The sequence below is a fragment of the Buteo buteo genome, chromosome 12 (genome assembly GCF_964188355.1).
Source record: "Buteo buteo chromosome 12, bButBut1.hap1.1, whole genome shotgun sequence".
Lineage (NCBI taxonomy): Eukaryota > Metazoa > Chordata > Aves > Accipitriformes > Accipitridae > Buteo > Buteo buteo.
The window spans coordinates 39,684,240-39,704,081 of NC_134182.1; the positions used below are offsets into that span (position 1 = coordinate 39,684,240).

General features: G+C 63.9%; 3 protein-coding genes across 5 annotated transcripts; 2 read left to right on the top strand and 1 right to left on the bottom strand.

Annotated features, from left to right (window-relative positions):
• Positions 1–766: 766 nt before the first annotated feature.
• PHYHIP (phytanoyl-CoA 2-hydroxylase interacting protein) lies at positions 767–5,012 on the bottom strand. The gene is made up of 5 exons (XM_075042112.1): positions 4,725–5,012; positions 3,073–3,256; positions 2,093–2,267; positions 1,767–1,884; positions 767–1,625 (listed from the first exon to the last, which is right to left on the bottom strand). The coding sequence occupies exons 2-5, from the start codon at positions 3,235–3,237 to the stop codon at positions 1,091–1,093; spliced, it is 993 nt and encodes a 330-aa protein (XP_074898213.1). The 5' UTR covers positions 3,238–3,256; positions 4,725–5,012; the 3' UTR covers positions 767–1,090.
• Positions 5,013–5,874: 862 nt separating this feature from the next.
• Positions 5,875–8,853, top strand: POLR3D (RNA polymerase III subunit D). Of its 2 annotated transcripts, none has more exons than XM_075042113.1 (9): positions 5,875–5,900; positions 6,194–6,371; positions 6,611–6,654; positions 6,803–6,954; positions 7,045–7,172; positions 7,246–7,417; positions 7,521–7,774; positions 7,863–8,015; positions 8,325–8,853. In XM_075042113.1, the coding sequence occupies exons 2-9, from the start codon at positions 6,207–6,209 to the stop codon at positions 8,445–8,447; spliced, it is 1,191 nt and encodes a 396-aa protein (XP_074898214.1). In that variant the 5' UTR covers positions 5,875–5,900; positions 6,194–6,206; the 3' UTR covers positions 8,448–8,853. The 2 variants fall into 2 exon arrangements, with proteins under 2 accessions (XP_074898214.1, XP_074898215.1); XM_075042114.1 differs by lacking the exon at positions 5,875–5,900 and adding an exon at positions 5,943–5,961.
• A 1,291-nt stretch (positions 8,854–10,144) lies between these two features.
• PIWIL2 (piwi like RNA-mediated gene silencing 2) lies at positions 10,145–18,505 on the top strand. Of its 2 annotated transcripts, none has more exons than XM_075043531.1 (20): positions 10,145–10,221; positions 10,630–10,929; positions 11,028–11,138; positions 11,385–11,565; positions 11,710–11,834; positions 11,940–12,020; positions 12,365–12,478; positions 12,711–12,899; positions 13,035–13,119; positions 13,268–13,354; positions 13,530–13,670; positions 13,767–13,880; positions 14,261–14,449; positions 14,595–14,696; positions 14,788–14,907; positions 15,142–15,230; positions 15,557–15,662; positions 16,384–16,637; positions 16,781–16,888; positions 17,462–18,505. In XM_075043531.1, the coding sequence occupies exons 1-20, from the start codon at positions 10,193–10,195 to the stop codon at positions 17,616–17,618; spliced, it is 2,682 nt and encodes an 893-aa protein (XP_074899632.1). In that variant the 5' UTR covers positions 10,145–10,192; the 3' UTR covers positions 17,619–18,505. The 2 variants fall into 2 exon arrangements, with proteins under 2 accessions (XP_074899632.1, XP_074899633.1); XM_075043532.1 differs by having other exon boundaries at positions 11,448–11,565.
• The last annotated feature ends 1,337 nt before the right edge of the window (positions 18,506–19,842 follow it).

A 19,842-nucleotide genomic window follows, 5' to 3' on the forward strand; every position in this document is an offset into this window, starting at 1 on the left:
TCCCTCTGTGCCACCCTGTTCCCCCCCCTCAACCCCGTTCCCCCCCCCCCCACGTCCCTGAGCTGAATCGGGGTCCGGAGCCGCTTCCCCGCATCCCAGCGGGGGACAGAAGCGCGTGACACGGCCGGTGGCGACCGCACACAGTTTATTGATACACCGCCAGCACAGCACAGGGATGCTCGGGGTGGGAGGGGGGGGAACGGACGGATGGAGGGGGGGGGGTTGTTCTCTTCTACCATTACAGCGTGCATCGGATACACAGAAATGGGAAGCGGGCAGCCCACCGGGGCTGGCACGCAAGCGCCATGCTGCCGACGGCTCATGCGGGGGGCGGCGGAGGGGGGAGATGGGGTTGGGGGGGGGGGTTGTCAGGTCCGCTCCCCCACCCCGGCTCCTCCGGCTGCCTCCTGGGGCCGGGGATTCGGGCGGCACAGCGACGGCTAGAGCAGAGAGCGAACACGGCACAGCGCTGCACGACACGGGGGGGACGCCACGGCGTCCCCCACACCACTGCGGACACGCGCACCACGACTGCAGCCCCGAAGCGGCGCCGGCGGGAGCGGGGGTCCCTGCCCGAGCACCCCTCCATCCCTGGGAGCAGTTCAAAACTGGGGGGGGGGTGCTTCCAGCCTCTCCGCCTAAACCCCCTGGGGTGGCCGGGGAGCCCCAGTCCCGGTTGGCAGGGCCGGGGCTCCCCAGGAGCTGCGTCGCCGGCGTGGGGTGGGGGGGGCGAGCCTTGGAACGGGGGGCCGGGGGGATGCGGGGGATGCCAGAGGGGAAGGGGGTCCCGCAGCGGCTGCGCAGCAGAGGGCAGAGCGCGGGGCTCACGTCAGTGAGGATGATGCTGGTCGGCCAGTCCAGGAGATGAAGGCTTCCTCCCTCGGAGCACAGAGCGGCATTGGCTCCGTCTCCGTGCTGGGCAAACATCCCACCGGCTCCTTCCCCGAGCAGGCAGGGGTACAGGCAACGCCGCTATTTACACTGGCCAGGTCCCCCGCACCCATCCTGGTCCTCCACCCAGCAGCGTCCGTGGGAGAAGCCCCCGTGGCGGGCACCCGTCCCCCTCCCCGGCCCTGCCCGCATCCCACCCTTAACGCCCCACGCTGATGTTGCACGTCTTGCAGCTGGGGTCCTTTTTGGCGTTGGCGGTGGAGAGGCTCATCAGCTGGTGCCCGCTGATCTCCCCCAGCACGCCGAGGCTGAGGTCCACCGGCTCGGTGTATATGACCTCCAGGATGCTGTCCTGGGCATGGCGGTACACCAGCTCGCCTTCCTCCACGCAGCACGTCAGGAACTTGTTGGAAGAAATGTCCAGCTGGGGTAGACGCTCCCGGCAGAAGAGGTCCCCCGAGGAACCCTTGGGTGCCAGGACCAGGACGACGTAGTGGTAGGCGGTGTACATGCAGTAGAAGTCCGCGAAGTAGAGGTTGGTGTTGGGGTTGAAGAGACGCTGAGCCGGGATCTGGAAACGGTAACGACCGTAGGGCGAGTCCTGGGGGGGCTGCCCGGTGTTGAATTCAGTGTTGCAGCTGAAGAAGATGCCGTGCAGCATGCCGCTGGTGGGCGAACCGTGGCTGCCGCTGTTGTCCTTCAGCGACGGCTTCATCACGTTCCCGCAGTGCATCCTGCGTGCGGGGACCGGGACGAGGAGGAGGAGGAGGAGGGACACACGCACACACACACACACACACACAGGCAGGGTCAGGGGACGGGGCCCCGGTGAGGACCGGGTGGCCCCGGGGAGGGGGAGCGGGGACGGGGGGTACCTGACGTGCTGGAAATACTCCTTGTGTTGGTTGCGGTAGAAGACGGAGAAACGCAGCATGCGGCCGGCGATCAGCTCGGCTTTCTCCTGCAGCTGGGCCAGGTGCTCCTTGGCGTAGTCTGGGGACGGGGACGGGGACATCAGGGCGTCTCCATCCCCCCCGGCAGCCCATCCCTGCCCGCAGCTCCCGTTCCCCACACCTCCCGTCCTCCCACTCATCAGCTGCCGCTCCAACCGGCCCCGGCTTGTGCAAGCTCACGGCATCGCCCCCGTCCTCCCGGTTCCCGGCCCCGGCAGCGTCGGTTCGGCCGCCCCCACCGAGCTCACCCCCGGTACAAAACTCCACCGTCTCGCTCCAACCGGACACCAAGTACTCGCCGTCGCTTTGCTTCACCGCCGTCTGCACCGCCACGCTGTACTCGGTGCGGGGGCTCAGGAACCAGTGTCCCCGCACCGTCATGGGCAGCGGCACCGCCTTGGCCACCAGTTTGGTGGGGACGTCCTGCGCCAAGGGGCGAGGGTCAGGCAGGGCGGCATTCCCCCCCGCCCCGTCCCGCATCCCTGCCCACCCCTGCCCACCCCTGCCCGATGCCGAGGGGATGCTGCCTGGTACTGCACGTTGCAAAATATCCACAGCGGTGCCTCTGCCGGGGTTTGCCCGGCACCGAGACACCCCCAAAGCAGCGTGCTGCCATATCTCCTGCTGCAACCCCCCCCTCAGCTCCGGCCCCAGCATCTCTCCCTCCTCCCTGGCTGCCTGCAGCAGCCCCAAACACCTCCCAGCAAAGCCGCTGCTGCTGGGACAGGGACGATGGGTGTCGTGTCCCCCCCCCCCCGGAGGGGTCTCGGGGACCCCCTACTCCTCGCGGTGTCAGTAGGCCACCGAGCAGCACCGCAGTGCAGAGCCGTTTCTGTGGCAACAGCGGATGCTGAAGTCGGGAGACACAGGGGAAAAAAAAAAATCCCACCCCCCCACCACCCCCCCTTATTATTGGGGAGGAGAAAAAAAATAATGTTAAACATTAAATAGCATCACCCTGGCAACCGCGCTGCTAAAAACGTCCTGAATTAGTGACTCGCATCCAGGGGGAGGGGGAGCGCGAGCGGTTTGTGGCTCCGCTCCCCCGCGGGGGCTCGGGGGGGTCGGTCGCACCCCGGTCCCCATCCCGGTCCTCTCCGCCGGCCACGTCCCGTGGAGAGATTTGATCCCAAACCAGCGTAGGAGTGGGCTATAACCCCATTGCCTCCCCAAAAACCCCTTCTCCTCTCCCCAGGCAGGGGGGTCCCGCATCCCCCCCCAGGCTCACCCGATGCTTGAACTTGTTGGAGTTCTTGTTCTCCTTCTTGTTGAGGTCGATGAAGTAGTGGGTGACCCTCTCCAGGTCCCCCTTCTCCATGGCCCAGGAGATGCGGAAAGAATCGCAAGTGATGTTGTTGATCTCGATATTTTTGGGGGTAGAAAGCAGCTCCATGGCCGGTGGGGCTGAGCTCCTGCGGGCAGAGGGGGGGTGGTGGTGGTGGGTTTTGGTTTTTTTTTTGGGGGGGGACGGGACTGTTGCTGAGCGTGGCGGGGGCGCCCGCTGCCCACGACGGCAGCTGCCAAGGCGGGCGGCCGCCCGCACCGGTGGCCCCCGCGGCGGAGCAGATGGCACCGGGGTGGGAAAAGCGGCCGGCAGCCAGGAATAGGCAACGCAGGCAGGAGCAGGCAGCGGAAAGCCGGGAACAAGCCCGTTCGGGAAACGGCTGCGTGGGGGACCCGGCCGCTCCCCCCCCCCGGGATGCCGCGGGGCCCCGGCTCGCCGCCAGTGGGTGTTTCGGGGTTTGCTCAACACCGGGTGGGGAAAGAAAAACAAGGGGAGCGGAGGGAGTGCTGGGAGAGGGGAGGGTTGCACGCAGGCAGCTGGCACCAGAAAAGCTGGATCCGCCTTTGCCCTGGCCCACGGTCGCTCCGTGCCTCAGTTTCCCCGTTTGCTCTCACCCTGCACCCCAGGAAGCCGCTCTGTGGGGTGGGTGCACGGGGAGGGGGTTTGCAGCCCCGGTGCGGATGCCGTCGGCGGTACTGGGACACGGGAACCAGGGGACGCACCGAGGAGGCTGGGGGAGTGGGAGGTGGGTGCCCCCCCACCACCACCACCCCCCGACCATGCACCCCGGCACAGGACCCCCAGGGCTTGTGCAAGGCCCGCGGGGAGCGGCGGTGCCGCGGCGGGCACCCATCCGAACCGTGGCACCGCGGGGCTGCCAACGCGCCCGCAGCCCCCCCCGCCCCCCCGCGCACCCACGTGCAGGGGCGTGCGCCCACGGCGGCTCGCACACGCGTGCCCACGGTCGCCCACGCCCGGGCTCCTCCGCGCACCCCCCCTCCTCCCCGCTCGCCCCCCCCCCCCCACCCCGACCGCTGCGCGGCATCGCAACCACCACCGCCGTGCCGCTGCAAACGCCGCTCGGCACCCACGGCTACAGCCGCCCCACGCGTGGGCACCCGTGGGCACGCGCCCACGGCCACGCACGCCCCCCCCCCCCCCCCCACGCCACCTCCGTGTGCGGCATCCCACGGCGGGGTGCTCGCTTGCCCCCGCAGCCCTGCGGCGAGCAGAACCGTGCACCCCCAGCCTCCCCTGGCACCCCCAGTGCCCGGTAGCCACCGGACCCCCCCAGCTGGGTGTCACCCCATGTGCACCACCCCAATACCCCCCCCCACCCCGCCAACGTCAGGCGGAGGCGGAAGGTCAGCGCTTCGGGGGACGGCAGCGCCAGCCCGCTGCCCCGTTCCCGTGGCCGTCGGTGGGGCAGGGGGGGGTCTCGCCTTGCACCGGGAGCTTTGGAGCCGGATCGTGACGTCCGTCCATCCCGCGGTCCCCGTGTCTCCCCCAAATCCTGCCAGGACTCAACCCGATGCCATCGGGAGGGTCACAGGTCGGACGAGTTGCCGGTAGCGCCGTATGGGTGAGGCCCTTACCTGGCCGTGCCGGGGGGCTGCCGGGATGCGGTGGGATGCCGGTGGGGTGGCAGGGCAGGCAGGGCAAGGGAAGGCAAGGCAAGGCAAGGCAGGGCAGGCAGCCCCGGTGGGGCCGAATCTCCGAGCGGGAAGGGCAGAGGATGCCGGTGAGAAGCGCGGTGACGATGGTACCCAACGATGCCGCGCTGCTGCCTGCGGCTGCTGCGACTGGGATCCTCCCAGCCAGCTCGGAAATAGCAAACACCCTCCAGAGGAGGGAGAAAAAAAAAAAAAAAAAAAAATTAAGGAGGAAAAAAAAAAAAAAAAAGGGAAAAAATATATATCTAAGCGACTCGGGGGGGGGGGGGGGGGAATTAAACCAAACCCCTCCTTGTTCTGCCAATCCGGTGGCGGGTTGTGTTCGGCGTCAGGTGATGGAGGCAGCGAGGGTCCTGCCTGCGAGGGGGTGTGGGCGGCTGTGGGTGCAGTTTTGTGGGTGCTGCCTGAGCCCCCCCCCCATTTTGGGGAGGGGGGAGGGGTGTCCCGGTTGTGCCGGGGGCGGTTCCCGCCCCCGGCACAACCGGGACACCCCTCCCCCCCTCCCCAAAATCTGGTGCACTGGCTGCGGGGGTGGGGGGTGCTGGCACCCCACGCGAGACCCCCCCGTGGGAAACGTGGGTGCAAACCCCCGGGGGTGGTGGTGCTGGTTCGCTGCTAGTGATGTGGGGGACACCTTTGTTTGGGGGGGGGGGGCGAGCACCCTAAAAAAAAAAAAACCTCATTGCCCCCCCCCAGAGCTCCCAGTGCGTGGGGTGCCCACGCATGCTTCCCGCGGGGGGGCTGTAGGCTGGTTGGGTGCCCCCCCCCACCTCACCCCGGGCTGCAGGGGGGTGGCTGCAGGCCAGGCAGCCGAGGGGGGGGTCAAATGAAGGGGTGACAGCCCCCCCACACCTCCTCAGTGTCCCCGTCCCCCGCCCCGCACTGCTCACTGTCCCACGGGCCGGGCATTGCCCGTTCCAAAGATGGCGCCGCCACCTTCCTCATGGGACCGGCCGGTGCCAAGCACAAAGATGGCGGCTCATTGGCGGGCGCTTGGCGCCCTCAATAAAGATGGCCGCCGCGGCGTCACTCCGGGAAGCGTGCGTCGCACTGTACGCATGCGCATTGGCGCTGTGAGCCCGTGGTTGCCCGGACCCGGTAAGGGGCGGCGTGGCGGGGCAAATGGGTCCGGGGGGGGGCCGAGCCCGTGGGGAAAGGGGTGAGAGTGGGGTCTGTTTAGGAGTGTAGGGGGGGGAGAGCACCCTGGGGAGGGGGATGCAAGTGCGTCCTGGGGGGTGCATTGCGGGGGGGGGGGAGCAATCTGGGGTGGGGGTATACGAGTGGGCCCTGTTTGGGGGTGGGGGTGGGGGGGCTGGCCCCCCTGTGCAGGGTGCTGGGCTGGGTGCCCCTGACCGTGTCCCGTCCGTGTGTGTGTCCGTGTCCCCACGCAGGGCCAGGCCGAGGATGGCGGAGGGGGGCCCGAGCGACAGCAGCTCACCGGGCAGCCTGCGCCCGGGGCTCCCCGGGGCACGGGGGCTGCTCGGGAGGCGTCCCGCTGCCCCCCCCCTCACCCCCGGACGCCTGCCCTCCATCCGTTCCCGAGACCTCACCCTGGGAGGAGTGAAGAAGGTGAGGACACTTGGAGGGGGGCTCCCCCAAAACCCACCCTTTTGGGGCGACCCTGCCTCCTACCCCACTGCTTGGGGGGTGTTTGGGGACCCCCCAGAGCCCCAGGAGCGGTTTTGGGGTGCTGGTCCGTGCAGGACGTGGCCGGGTCCCCAGCCGCCTCCTCCAGCCCCGCGGCCGGTTTGGTTTCTGTTGCTTATCTCCACTCGTGCAGTGACTTGTCCCTCTGCTCTCGTTTGCAGAAAACCTTCACCCCCAACATAATTAGCAGGAAGATCAAGGAAGAGTAAGTGGCCTCGTAAGCATTTCTGTGGGGTGCGGAGGTGGTTTTGCCGGCTGATACCTGCGCAGTGGGGTCTCGGTGGGGAAAACGTGCCCCGAGAGGGGAACCCGCTGCTGGGGTGGGGGTGACGGGTCACCTCCCCGCTCCCCAGGCCCAGAGAGGATGTCTCCGTCAAGAAAGAAAAGAAGGAGCGGGACCGGGACCGGCAGCGCGATGGGCATGGCCGGGGCCGGGGCCGGCCCGAGGTTATCCAGTCCCACTCCATCTTTGAGCAGGGTCCTGCTGAAATGATGAAGAAGAAAGGTAACGAGAGCTGCCCCCCTTCCCTGGGGGGGTCTCCAGGCCGTTCCGTCAGGCTCGGGGCTCACCCCAGGGCTGCTTCCCTCTCCCCAGCAGGCTCCTGGGACAAGACGGTGGACATGTCAGACTTTGGCCCTTCCCATATCATCAACATCAAGAAGGAGAAGAGGGAGACGGACGAGGAGACAAAGCAGATCCTGCGGATGCTGCAGAAGGACGATGTGAGTGGGGCCGGGTGGGGTGGCTTTGGTGTCACCGGGCTCGTGCTTAGTGTCCCCTCTCCTTTCCCCGCAGTTCCTCGACGATCCAGGGCTGAAGAATGACATCCGTAACAAGCCGGTGCAGCTGCCGCTGGCCCATTCGGGCTGGCTCTTCAAGGAGGAGGCAGGAGAGCAGGAGGACGCCCAGCCTTGGCTGCCTGGCCCCAAAGAGGAGAAGATGGAGCTGGACCTGCCAGCAGTGAAAGGTACACTGGGGTGGGGGGGATCCCAGCGGGCAGAGGCTGCGGGGGGCTTCCCCCCCACCACCTCCCTTTGCCCACCCGCCAACTCTCACCTCCCCGGTGCCAGTGAAAGAAGAGCCGTGCGATGAGGACCCCCTGCCCAAGCCGGCGCAAACCAAGGGACCCCCCGGTTTCCCCCGGGACATTTCGGTGGCCGAGCTGCTGCAGCGGCTGAGCCTGTCGGCCGAGGAGGAGCTGCTCTTCCTGCAGCTGCCCGACACGCTGCCCGGCCAGCCGCCCACCCAGGACACCAAACCCATCAAGACAGAGCTGCAAAATGAGGAAGGACAAGTTGTTGTGGTGAAGCAGGAGAAGAGCCAGGTACGGGGCTCAATGAGGGGGCAGCGGGGTGGGACGGGGGACAGTTTGGTGATGTTCCCCCACCCCATTCCACGGTATCCCTCGGCAGGAGGCCAGGCAGGCAGAGAATACCTGCACCCTGGCTGACCTCCCCGAGGGGCAGGTGGGGAAACTGCTCATCCGCAAGTCGGGGAAGGTGCAGCTGGTGCTGGGCAAGGTGACCCTGGACGTGACCATGGGGACCCCCTGTTCCTTTCTGCAGGTATGGGGGCTGAGGAGGGTGGTGCTGGGGACCCGATTTGTGGGGCTGCACCCCAAGAGAGCCCCTTGGGGGTCCCTGCTGGGGTCATGCTGGCCCCTGGTGAGATGGCTCTTGGGCAGCCTATCCCTCTGACAGTGGTGGGGAAGGATCCCCACTGTTCTTGTCCCTAGGGTGGGGGTAGCAGGGGGGGCACATCTCCTCCAGGCTTAGCCCCCCAAGCAGGCAGGCACCTCGCCCCTTCTCCCACCACAGTTAACGGGTTTCTGGTGGGAGTGGGCTGCTCACGGGTGTTTCTCCCCTCTGGAAAAGGAGCTGGTGTCCGTTGGCATCGGGGACAACCGGACGGGCGAGATGATCGTCCTGGGCCACGTGAAGCACAAGCTGGTGTGTTCTCCGGACTTTGAGGCTCTGCTGGAGCACCGGCACCGGTAGCCCAGGGGGAGCTGGGGGGACCCCAGCCCCACACCCACAGGCCATGGGGATGGTCCTTGCACAGCCTGGGGACCCTGCGGCACCCCGGCTCTGCCCTCAGCCCCTCCAGCCTTGCTTTTGGGACATGGAGAGGCGTCTTCTGCAGGTGTGGGTGCAGGACCGGCTCCTACCTCCTTCCTAACCCTGCAGTGGAGCAGTAGCAAGGGTGGGGGCTCTGGCTTTACACCCCAGACCCGCTGCCCACCCTGTGCAAAACAGGCAGGGTCGTGGCTGCCTACATCTCACAGATTTCTGGATGTGTGGGACCGTGGTGTCCCCCCTTGGCTCTCCGGCACCCATGCACATGCTGGGGAGAGCAGGACACACGCTTGGGGGGAGAAATGCGGAATAAAACCCTCTTTTTTTCCCCTGCTGTGGGGCTGCTCAGTCTCCTCCGTGGCGCCTCCACCCCGTGTGCCTGCCTGACCAGTTGCCACCATCTTGTCAGGCGCCTTGGCCCCAGCATGGCACGCTCGGTGCTGGCAGATGGGGCCACGTCCTCAACTGCTTACTCACTCGCCGCCCCCTTAGGAGAGCCGGGAGGCCCCCCCTGCATGCTCCCAGGTCTCAGTGGGCAGAACCCCAGCCTGTGCCGGTGTGGGGGGGCTGAGCACCCCCGGGGAGCGGGCAGCTGGGAGCATCTTCCCTGCTCCACACTGAGGAAGCAGGATGGAGGCAGCAGGGTCTGTGAGACCCCCCCGGGGACCAGCATTGGCCCTGGGAAACGCTGCAGCATGGCGGGGGGGGAGGGGGGGGGGCGGTGGCTAGTGAGTGGCCACCACCGCATCCCCATCCTGGGGGCTGCGTGTCTTGGGGGGGGGGTGGTAAACAGCATCACCCAACCACCTCCCATCATGGAACCAAACCCTCCCTGGATCCCCCCCTCGGCGGGCAGGGCAGCACCGCTTGCCCATGCAGAGCTGGGCTGGGGCTGCACTTGCCCCCCCCCCATCCCCATCTTGCCCCCCCCCCCCCCCGCTCTTGCCCCGGCCCCGCCCCCGCGGCGGGCGCTGTCCGCGGTGCTGAAGCCCCTCAGGTGCGGGAGGGGGGATCTCCGCGAGGGGCGTGGCTAGGGAGCTCCCCCGATGATGGGGCGGAGCGATGTAGGGGTGGAGCCATATGGGGCGGGGCGATGTAGGGGGGCGGAGCCATGCAGGGGTGGAGCCATGCAGGGGTGGAGCCATGCAGGGGTGGAGCGATGTAGGGGTGGAGCCACGCAGGGGGTGGAGCGATGTAGGGGGGCGGAGCCCGGCCTGCGCAGTGAGTCGCCGTCGGCATCATCGTGCTCGGCGCTGCAGGCGGGAGCTTCGACGGGGCGGCCATGGAGCCCGCCCGCTCCTTCCGTCTGCCCGGCCCCGGTCCGGCTCCCGCTCCCCCGGGCAGGCTGCGGGGGATCCCGAACCATGCCCAGCGCCTGCCCCAGCCGGGTTTACCCGGACCCCGGCCCTCCCTGGTGCCGCTTTCCACCCTGCTGTGTGGCCTGGGCCTGGGCGAGCGGCCCTGTCCCTCTCTGGAGGCCGGGGACTGGCCCCTCGGTAGGTGGTCGTGCCCGGGGGTGAGGTGGGGGGGGTGGCCCAGCCTGGCCTCCCCCTCCCCTCAGCCGTTGCCACCACTCACCGTGCCCTCTCCTTCCCGCAGGCCGCTGCACCGCTGGCGTGGCGGAGGCTCTGGCACGGCCCAGCCTGGCGGTGAAGGATGACGAGGGGATGGCGGCAGCGCTCCCCGCACGCGGGCGGTGAGTCCCCATCCCCCCTTCCCCTTATCCCCCCCTTCCCGCCTCGGTCCCCCAGTCCTTCGGATGGTTTATTCGCCGACCCCGGTGGCAGTGGGCTGGGGGACACTTTGCAAGTGACACCGTTGTGGTGACCGAGCTGGTGCCCGTGCCACCTCCTGCTCTGCTCCCTCGGTAGTGTGGTGGCTCGGCAGTTTGCCACTGAAACCTGGTGTTTTGAGCATCTCCAGGCAGGGAGCACCAGCTGCATGTGGGGCATGAGCAGGGGGACCCGGCTGCCGGAGGCAGGAGCCAGTGGGGGGTTCACCAGGGGGTGGTGGGGAGGGTCATCGCCGGGGGGGTTGCAGCCAAGTTGCTGCCGATGTGACCCCAGCGTGCTGGGGTTCACCTCTGCCCACACCGGGGACGCAGGATCCTGTGGCGAGGCAGAGGGGATGCGCTGCCCAGCCCCCCCGGGAGAGATGCCACCGTGCCATCCTACGGGAAGCCCTGCGTGGCTGCTGCGCCCACCGTGCCGTCCTACGGGAAGCCCTGCGTGGCTGCTGCGCCCACCGTGCCGTCCTACAGGAAGCCCTGCATGGCTGCTGCGCCCACCGTGCCGTCCTACGGGAAGCCCGGCATGGCTGCTGTGCCCACCCTGCGTCCATCGGGACCCCAGCCCTCCCTGCCGCCCGCACCTGCCCCAGGGACCCCCCCGGCTGCCGGCAGACCGTAAGTGAAGCATCGGTGAGGTCCAGCCCCACATTTTGGGGTCTGAGCACTGGCTGGGGTCACGGCTCACCACCCTGCCTTTGCTCCGTCTCTCCTAGGGCACTGTGGCAGAAGCCGGCGCCGAAGGGAACAGCCTTAACCGTGGGGCTGAACTCAGTTAAAATCCACTGCCAAAATGAAGCCGTCTACCAGTACCATGTTACCTTCAGGTATCAGCATGGGCATGGGGGGCTGGGCTCCCCCCCGCAGCCCCTCTGAAGGGTGGGTGCCTCCGGGGCAGAGCCCTCCGTGTCTCTCCCTCCCTCCCTCCGTCCCAGTAGCCACTAGATGGAGCGGCCGGCGCAGCCATGGTGCCTGCGGGCAGAGCTGCTGCAGGGCAGCAAAGCAAATGAGCTCTAGCTTTTTTGCTCTCGTGGGGTTTTTGGTGTCCTACATGGGGTCTCGTTGGGGGGTAGAGGAGGGTTAAAAGACCGAGGACTTGCCAGCGGTGGCAGGCGATGCATTCCCATCTGCGGCAGCCCCGAGGTGGAGTGCAGGAGCACACGCTTTGCCATGCTGAAGGAGCACCAGGCAGTGACGGGGAACGTGACCGCGTTCGATGGCTCCATCCTCTACCTGCCCATCTTGCTTCCCCAGGTAAGGGGTGACATGATCCGCACCAAGGTGAGGTTGTTCTAGCCAATTTGGGGGCACAGGGATCCCCCCCCCGGGTCTCCAGCCCATGTGCTGGGTAGGAAAGTATCCCTCCTGCCCTGGCTAATGTGCCTTCCTGCCCCACAGGTGGTCAGTCTGAAGGCTCAGAGGAGGAGCGACAGGGAGGAGATCACCATCACCATCCAGATAACCAAAGTGCTTGAGCCTAGCTCGGATCTCTGCATCCCTTTTTACAACGTGGTTTTCCGGAGGTGAGGGATGGCAGAGACCCTCCCCAAGCTCCAAGGAGGAGACCCTCCTCCTCCTCCGCCTCCCTCGGAGCCTGGGCCCATCCTGCTTTTATTTTTCTTTCCTAGGGTGATGAGAATCTTAGATATGAAGCTTGTTGGGAGAAATTTCTTTGAACCTGACCAAGCCACCGTATTACAGCATTACAGGTGGGTGCTGGACATGGTTTCCTCCTGCTGCTGCCCAGGGGCCTGAGTGTGAGACAGGGATGTCCCTGTCCCCCCAGTAGTAGTGCAAGGCTGGAAATTCAGAAGTCTTTGCCAGGTCAGCTCTCTTGGCCAGCTGTGGTTAACCTGACCTCAGAATGCCTGTTTTCTGCAGTGCAATTCAGGGGTTATTAGCTGAAAGCTGGCAGCCAGCTGGGAAATAAATCCGCGTGTGTTTTGAGTGCTTCTTGGTGAGCAGGACGGCTGTCCGGCTTCTCTGGCAGCGCCATGCAGGCGGCTCCGGTTTTAACCCAGGCGCCGTTGGGCATCTTCCCCTCTGGGCACAGGCTGCAGATTTGGCCGGGATACTCTGTCAGCATCCGGAAGAAGGATGGCGGCCTCTTCCTCTTGATCGACGCCATCCACAAAGTCATCCGCAGTGACTCCGTCCTGAATTTCATGTAAGAGAAGGGGAAAAACATGGAAGAGCCCTGCGGGGCTTTAGGGGTGAGGGTGGTTTTCCAGCAGCCGCATGCCTGGGGCTGGCTCTCGGCAAGGGCAGTGCCAGCTGCGATCACTGGACCGCGGGCCACCAGTGCTGTTTGGTAAAAGGCATTTTATTTTTGGGGTAGCATGGGCAGGGAGCATCACCGTGAGCCTCTTCTCGTCCTCTTCCTTCTCTCCTCACCTCAGGCACACCATCTACAAACAAAGTGTCAGCAGCTTCCAGGACGAGTGCACCAAGCAGCTGGTGGGCAACGTGGTCATCACCCGCTACAACAACCGCACCTACCGCATCGATGACATTGACTGGAACAAGACCCCAAGGGACAGTTTCGCTCTGCCCAGCGGTGAGGAGATCACCTTTGTGGACTACTACAGGTAGGGGCCTGCTGGAGCATCCCTTAGGATGAGCGTCTGTCGGTGAGAAAGTGTTTGATGCCTGGCACTGACCCAACGTGGGTGGGCAGGAACAGGAACATCTCACCTGATGCCATTTCCCTGCTGTTTTTCCAGCAAAGCCTACGGGATCACCATCAGCGAGCTGGACCAGCCACTGCTCATCCACAGGCCCAAGGAAAAACGGACGCCAGAGGGGAAGGTGAGCCAGGCATGGAGACCTGGGGAGGGAAAATTGGAGACCTACAGTCTTTTCTCAGCTCTTCCAGCTCCTGCCCTGTCCATCACTGGGAGGGCAGGGGCTTGCAGCCCCCTCGGGGTGCTGACAGTGCCTGTCCTCCTCCCTGCAGCATCTGCTGGACGTGATACTGCTCGTGCCAGAGCTCACCTTCATGACCGGGGTCCCCGAGATAAGGAAGGACAGTCGAATGGTGAAGGTCAGAGCATGTTTGCATGGTCTGAAGCATAGTTTGATGGTCTCTGCTCACCTGAGCTGGCGTTGCCCGGTTTGGAGAGCTAAGCCCCGGCCAGCCACTGATGGGGGGAGCTCAAAGCCCCCCATCACACCCGGGGTTTCCCCAACCCACCTCCTGCCGTGCCCGCCTGCTGCAGGACGTGATGCGGGAGATGCTTCAGAGTCCCAGCCAGCACTACGCACGTCTCACCAGCCTCCTGCGCAGGATCAAGGATAACCCAGAGGCCTCACAGGAGCTGATGCGCTGGGGGCTCACCCTGGATCCGGATATTCACAGGGTAGGGGCTGCAGGGTGCTGGGCTCTGAGCTTCCCGTGCCCAGGGAATGGAGGCAATGGCTGCACCGGAGCTGCCAGGGATTTTTGCTCTGTTCAGATGCAGGGCCGAGTCCTGCCCGCGGAGAGGATCAACATGCGGCACAGCTCCTTTATCCCCACTGAGGACCTGAGCTGGAACAGGGAGGTCACGCGAGAAGCTTCCATCTCGGCGGTGAGCCCACTGCTCGGCTGTTGCAACAACATCCCCTTGTTTGAAAACTGGGATGGGTTTTCTTAGTGCTGGCATCCCGTCTGCCCCGCTCCCGTCTGAGCTTGTTCGAGCTAAAACCCTTCCCTTATTTATATTGGCTTTTTGCTTCAGCCTGTTTTTCCTAAGGAGGTTAGAGGTACATGGCTGCAGCATCTGCTTTCCCACCTCCTCCTGGAGTGGCTGAAGGCTTTCAGACTGCTGGAATAGGATGTTGTGCACCCTTTAGGTTCCTCTTGGGCCGCTTTCCCTCTCCCAAATTTCCTTCTGTGCTGCAGGGCTGGGAGCTACATGGTTTGGCAGTCGCAGCCCCGAGGCAAGGGCTGTCCTCACCTCTCTCCTAGATCGCCATGAACTACTGGCTGCTCGTTTACCCAAAGCGCCTGCAGGACCTGGCGAAGAATTTGGTGGCCACCATGGAGAGCGTCTGCGGCCCCATCGGCATGCGCGTCAGCCGTCCCGCCTTGGTGGAGCTGAAGGATGACCGCATCGAGACCTACGCCAAGACTATCCGAACCGTTTTGGATAGTGAGGTGAGGAGAGGGGCTCAGGGGGATAGCGCAGGTTAGCACAAGGTTCGTGTGTCTGCTGGGGAGGGCTATGTAGCCGGTGGGTCTTCTCGGATCCCTGTGCATCTAATACTTGTGCATCGCCCTCCCCTGCTCTGCTTCCCTGCAGGACAAGGTGCAGCTGCTCCTGTGCATAATCTCCAGCAGCCGGGAGGACTTGTATGGGGTCATCAAGAAGCTGTGCTGTGTGCAGTCCCCGGTGCCCTCCCAGGTAGGTGAGGGGCTCGGCAGAAGGAGACCACTGGCGCAGGGAAGCTGTGGGCATCTCCAGCCTCGCTTTTCCTGTTTTGCCCCCCCCGCAGGTCATCAATGCGCAGACCCTTGCAGGCCAGTTGGGCAAGATGAAGAGCGTGGTCCAGAAAGTCCTGCTGCAGTTGAACTGCAAGCTCGGTGGCGAGCTCTGGGGGGTCGACATCCCCCTGGTAAGGCGGGCAAAACCACTCAGCACATGCGTGTGATGAGTTTGCAAGCTCCGGGGCATAAACTGTTGTGGTCACAGGCTTCCCTCTGGGGATGCAGATGAACCATCTGGATAATTGGGGTCGGTGTCTCCATTTTGTGTGTACAACGTCCCTCGCAGCTGAAGGGATCCGGACAGGGCAGCCTGGAGGTGTCCGACTTACCCCTAACTCCCACGTGCCTTTTTTCCCCCCCAGAAACATCTGATGGTTATCGGCATGGATGTCTACCATGGCCGCAGCAAAGGGATGCGCTCCGTCATCGGCTTCGTGGCCAGCATGAATCAGTACGTGCTGCCTTGGGGGGGAAGGCTTTCCTTCCGCCTCCACCCTGGGGATGCGGGGAGGGTCCCACACCAGCATCGCCACTGCCTCTCCTTCGCTGGGAAAGGGGTGAAGCTGCTGTGCTCAGCAAGGTCTCTGCCAGCGTGTTTATGCTGGGCATCACTGGCCATGGGCACAGGCAGCGCCGGCCTTTGGTGCGCCCTCAGCGCCCTATCGGTGGGAAAGGCACTGTGAGCGCTGAGCTGGGGTCAGTTTCGGTTGCACAACGGCTCGGTGGACTTTGGCTGACGAGGGGGGTGCCTGATGCTCGTCCCCCTTCCGTCCCCAGCATCCTCACCAAGTGGTATTCCAGGGTGGTCTTCCAGATGCCCCACCAGGAGATCGCCGACAGCCTGCGGCTCTGCCTGGCCGATGCCCTCCAGCACTTCCACGAGGTGAGGCCAAACCCCCAGCCCGGCGCTCTCGAAAAAGCCCTCCCGTGGTTTAATGTCTCCTCAAAGCAAGGGAAAAACACCCCAAACCTGTCAGCCCGAGCGCGTGCGAGCAAGCAGACATCCTCAGCAGCCTTTGGACTGGATGCGGCGCCCGCAGCCACGCGTGCCCGGGGAGGCTAACCCTTATCTCGGGAACGTGCGAACCTGCCTCAAGGATTAGTTTGCACTGGGGGAAGTGCCACGTTACACCTCTGCTCATATCAGCATCGAACTGCTGAGTCCTGTCCTCTTGTCCCACGTCCCCAGCGTGAGAAAAACAGCGTGTGACAGGGCAGGAGCCAGGACCTGCTTTTGGCATTTTCTCATCCTTCTGCGGGTGCTGGAGAAACACCCCTGAAAACTGGAAGTTTGCTGGTCACCAAACGCTTGCCTGTGGGCAGGATTAGTCCAAACACTGCTTCTCTCTGCCCTGCCAGTCCCTCTGAAACCTGTTTTGAAATGCATTTGCTGGGGCTGTGTATAGTTAGGGGCTTTCTGCAAAGCTTGAGGGTGATGGGTTGAATTCACAGGCTGCAAGACCACTGAATTGTCAGCCCTGGAGACCTGGTGGGCATCTAGTGCCCAGCTTCTTGCCAGGGCATGCATCTCCCCCTACCAGCCAGTCCTGTGCACAGTGTCGGGGGGGAAAAACAGCGAGCTCTTCCAATTTCTGCTTCCCCAGATGAACCACTGCTTGCCCAAGAAGATAGTCGTGTACAGGGATGGTGTGTCTGACAGCCAGCTCAACACCGTGCTCAAGTACGAGATCCCGCAGATGCAGAAGTGCTTCGACACCTTTGAGAACTACCACCCCAGCATGGTAGTCATGGTGGTGCAGAAACAAATCAGCACCAACTTCTACACCCTCACGGCGGAGCAATTCACGTCCCCTCCTCCGGGGACGGTCATCGACCACACAGTCACCAGCTCGGACTGGTGAGTGGCAGCAACGCTGGCTGCTTTCGGGAAAGCTGCATATGGGGTGCAAAAAAACCCTTGTGTGCAAACAAAACTGAAAAAAAAAAACCCCACCAAACAAACTGGCGTGCAAAAAAACCTTGCTCTTCCCTCCCTCTCAGGCAGGATTTCTTTTTGTTGGCCCATCACTCTCGCCAGGGCTGCAGCATCCCCACACGCTATGTCTGCTTGCTGAACACAGCCAACCTCAGCTGCGAGCATCTGCAGAGGTAAGGGCAGGCTTTCCACAGCCCCCCTCAACATCCCGCAGCGTGGGGACCCATGTTTGACCTCCTAAATCTGTTTGGTTTTTTGCATAACAATCCCCTGGAGCTAGTGGGGAGGGCAGCAGGTACCTGTGCAGGCACTGGGCTGAGTCTGCTCTTCATACTGGGTTAGCTGGGAGGACTCGCAGCAGATGAGCGAGAGGAGGCGGATGGCATCCGTCTTGCCGCCTCTCTGGGAAAGAGCTAATTGCAAGTGTGATAAAGGAAAATCTGTGTCACCTAGTGCTGGCCTGGGTGGCCTTGCAGGAGAGCTGCTGCGGGTTGAAACACAAATAGTACCCGGGTAATTAATGCAATCAGCCACTATCAGTGCCCAGGCAGGCAGAGCCTGACCTTTATCTCGTGCAATCAGGAAGAAAACATCCCCGTGAGCAGGTTTGACCTTGCAGCCTTTGCAGCTCCCTGCTGCTGGACCACGGCGCTGCCGTAGGGAGCAGGATCCGTCCCCGCAGCAGCAATCCTGCAAGCCCCAGGATGCCAGCGAGCACTGACACCCTCTCCACTCGCTGTCCCCAGGTTGACGTTCAAGCTCTGTCACCTGTACTGGAACTGGCCGGGCACCGTCCGGGTCCCTGCTCCTTGCAAGTACGCGCACAAGCTGGCCTTCCTCTCGGGACAGGTCCTGCACCGTGAGCCCAGCGCCCAGCTCTGCGACAAGCTCTTCTTCCTATAGCCAGTGTGCTGGTAACGGGGGGAGAAAGGGCTCACTTTGGGGTTCAACTCCCCCAGACGCTGCTGTTAAGTCTCCCGCAAGGGGGACTGACTGTCTTTCCTTAAAGGTGTTGTTTTGGTTTGAGGTTTTTTTCCAATTTATTTCTGCACATGGTTTCTTGGGTTCATTTTTATTGTTGTTTTAAAAGGGTGCTTGGAAGCGCTCTGGCACGGTGGCAGGGCCCCAGAGCTGTGGGCTTTTGGGATTCATCTCCATGGGAATGAACCTGGAGCAAACCCCCTCTGCTGCAAGGCTGCCAACCTCTGCTCACTGGTTTCCAGTCCTCCCAGCAAAGGGATTTGAGTAAATGAGCCCCAAAGGTGATGCTGCTCCCGCAGCACAGGCTGCAGCTCATCCCTGCCCGTCCCCCTGCCCCGTGCAGGTGCTCAATGCAAAACCCAAAGATTTCTGGTATTTTTTCCCCCAATCTCTTGCATTGCCATTGAGGCAGCCTCCCGTTTAAAATCTTACTTTGCTTTTTCGAGCTCCTGTTTAACAAACCCAGCTCCGGTTCGGCTGGTTGTCACGTCCTTAAAAAGTCAGTGGTTTTCTAAGAAGTCTTTATTATTTTTATTTATTTATTTTTATTCCATTGGGCTGGTAGGAGAGCAGGTCGATATCCCAAGGGAAAAGTCTGTGTTTGAGTTTTCTGCTATTTCGGATGTTTCTTTGCCCTGGTCAAGAGGTGTCTGAGAGCTTTGAGTTTGAAGCTGTCAGGGAGCTGTGGAGGGGCTGAAGGAGCATCCCCAAAATCAGCTGGATTTCACCTCCGCATGCCCCCGACCCATCCCTTGTGCAAGCACCAGCAGTGGTGGGGGTACGGTGGGAGCCTCTCCCAGCCCTCCCCTTTTTCTGCAAAAAAAAAAAAAAGTTGAAAATATGTAAATTTTTTTTTTTTTTTTTTTTTTTGCTGTAACTGTAGTTTTCAGTCATTAAAAGTGTTGCTGGCAGCTGCTCCCTCTCAGTGTAGGCTGGTCGACGGTGGGTGAAGGGGCTGGGTGCTCGTGGGGATATCCTGACCGCTCTTTCCCCGGGGGGCGTCCCGGGATTGAGGGGACAGGGAGGGGGACACACAGCAGTGACACGATGCTGCCTGGCAGGCAGGAGCAGAGCCTGTCACCACGTCCTTTGCGCCCTGGGTTAATCATTCACCCTTGCCAATAACAGCTTTTACCCCTTTTATTTGCCGGTCCCGGCGGACTTTGGCAGCCTTCGCTCGCCCAGCCCAGGCGGGTGTTTTGGCACAGGGGGATGCTTGGCCTCGAGCGGCTGGCGGGGGTGCTGGGGCCAAAATGGGGGTGATGGCTCAGGGCAGCTGGCCGGGCCCCCGGTGTGCCTGGCCTCCCACCAGCCGGCTTTTTATATTGTGCTGTCGCCGCTGCCGGTGGGGAGAAAGGCTGCCTTGTCCTTGCCGGCTCCTTGGCACTGGCAGGAGAGCTGGGATGGCCCCCGGCTGGCATACTCAGCCCCCCCCCCCGGGTCCCTTCCAGGGGGGTCCCTGGGGTGCCATGTCCCCTCAGGTGGGGTCTGTTTGGTACTCTGGCCCCTTGGGAGGGGGCTCAGGGGTGCCCCGTGCCCCCAAGGGGTGCTGGGGGGGGGTCTGAGGGGTGCCCTGTGCCCCCAAAGGGTTCCGGGGGGGGGGGATTGTGCAGTGCTCTAGACCCCTGAGGGATGGCCAGGGGGCATCCATGGGGTACCCCATCCCCCCGGGAGGGGTCTGTGGGGTGCCCCACACCCCCAAAGAGTCCTTGGGGGGCAGAGGGGGTCTGAGGGGTGCTCCATAACCCCAAGGGGTGCCTGGGGGGGTCCATGCCACCAAGGCATGCCTGGGGAGGGGTCTGTTCGGTGCCATATACCCGGGGGGGGGGGGTGGCTCTGTGGGGTGCTGTGTCCCCGCGGGAGGATTCCGTGGAGAGCCTCGTAGCCCCATGGGGCGCCTGGGGGCTCTCTGCAGTGCCCTACACCCCCGGGTCCGGGGGGGGGGGTGCCCGTTCCCCCGTATCCCCCCGCCCGTACCGCCCCGCCGCCGCGGTGCTCGGCGCTGCGCAGCCCCCGGCGGGGCGGGGGAGGTTGGGAGGAGGAGGGAGGCGGGGCCTGCCGTGACGCCGACCAATGGGAATGCTCCCCGTGCCGCCGGCCGAGCGTGCGCCCTGCGCGGCCGGGACCGGGCGGACCGGGCGGCGAC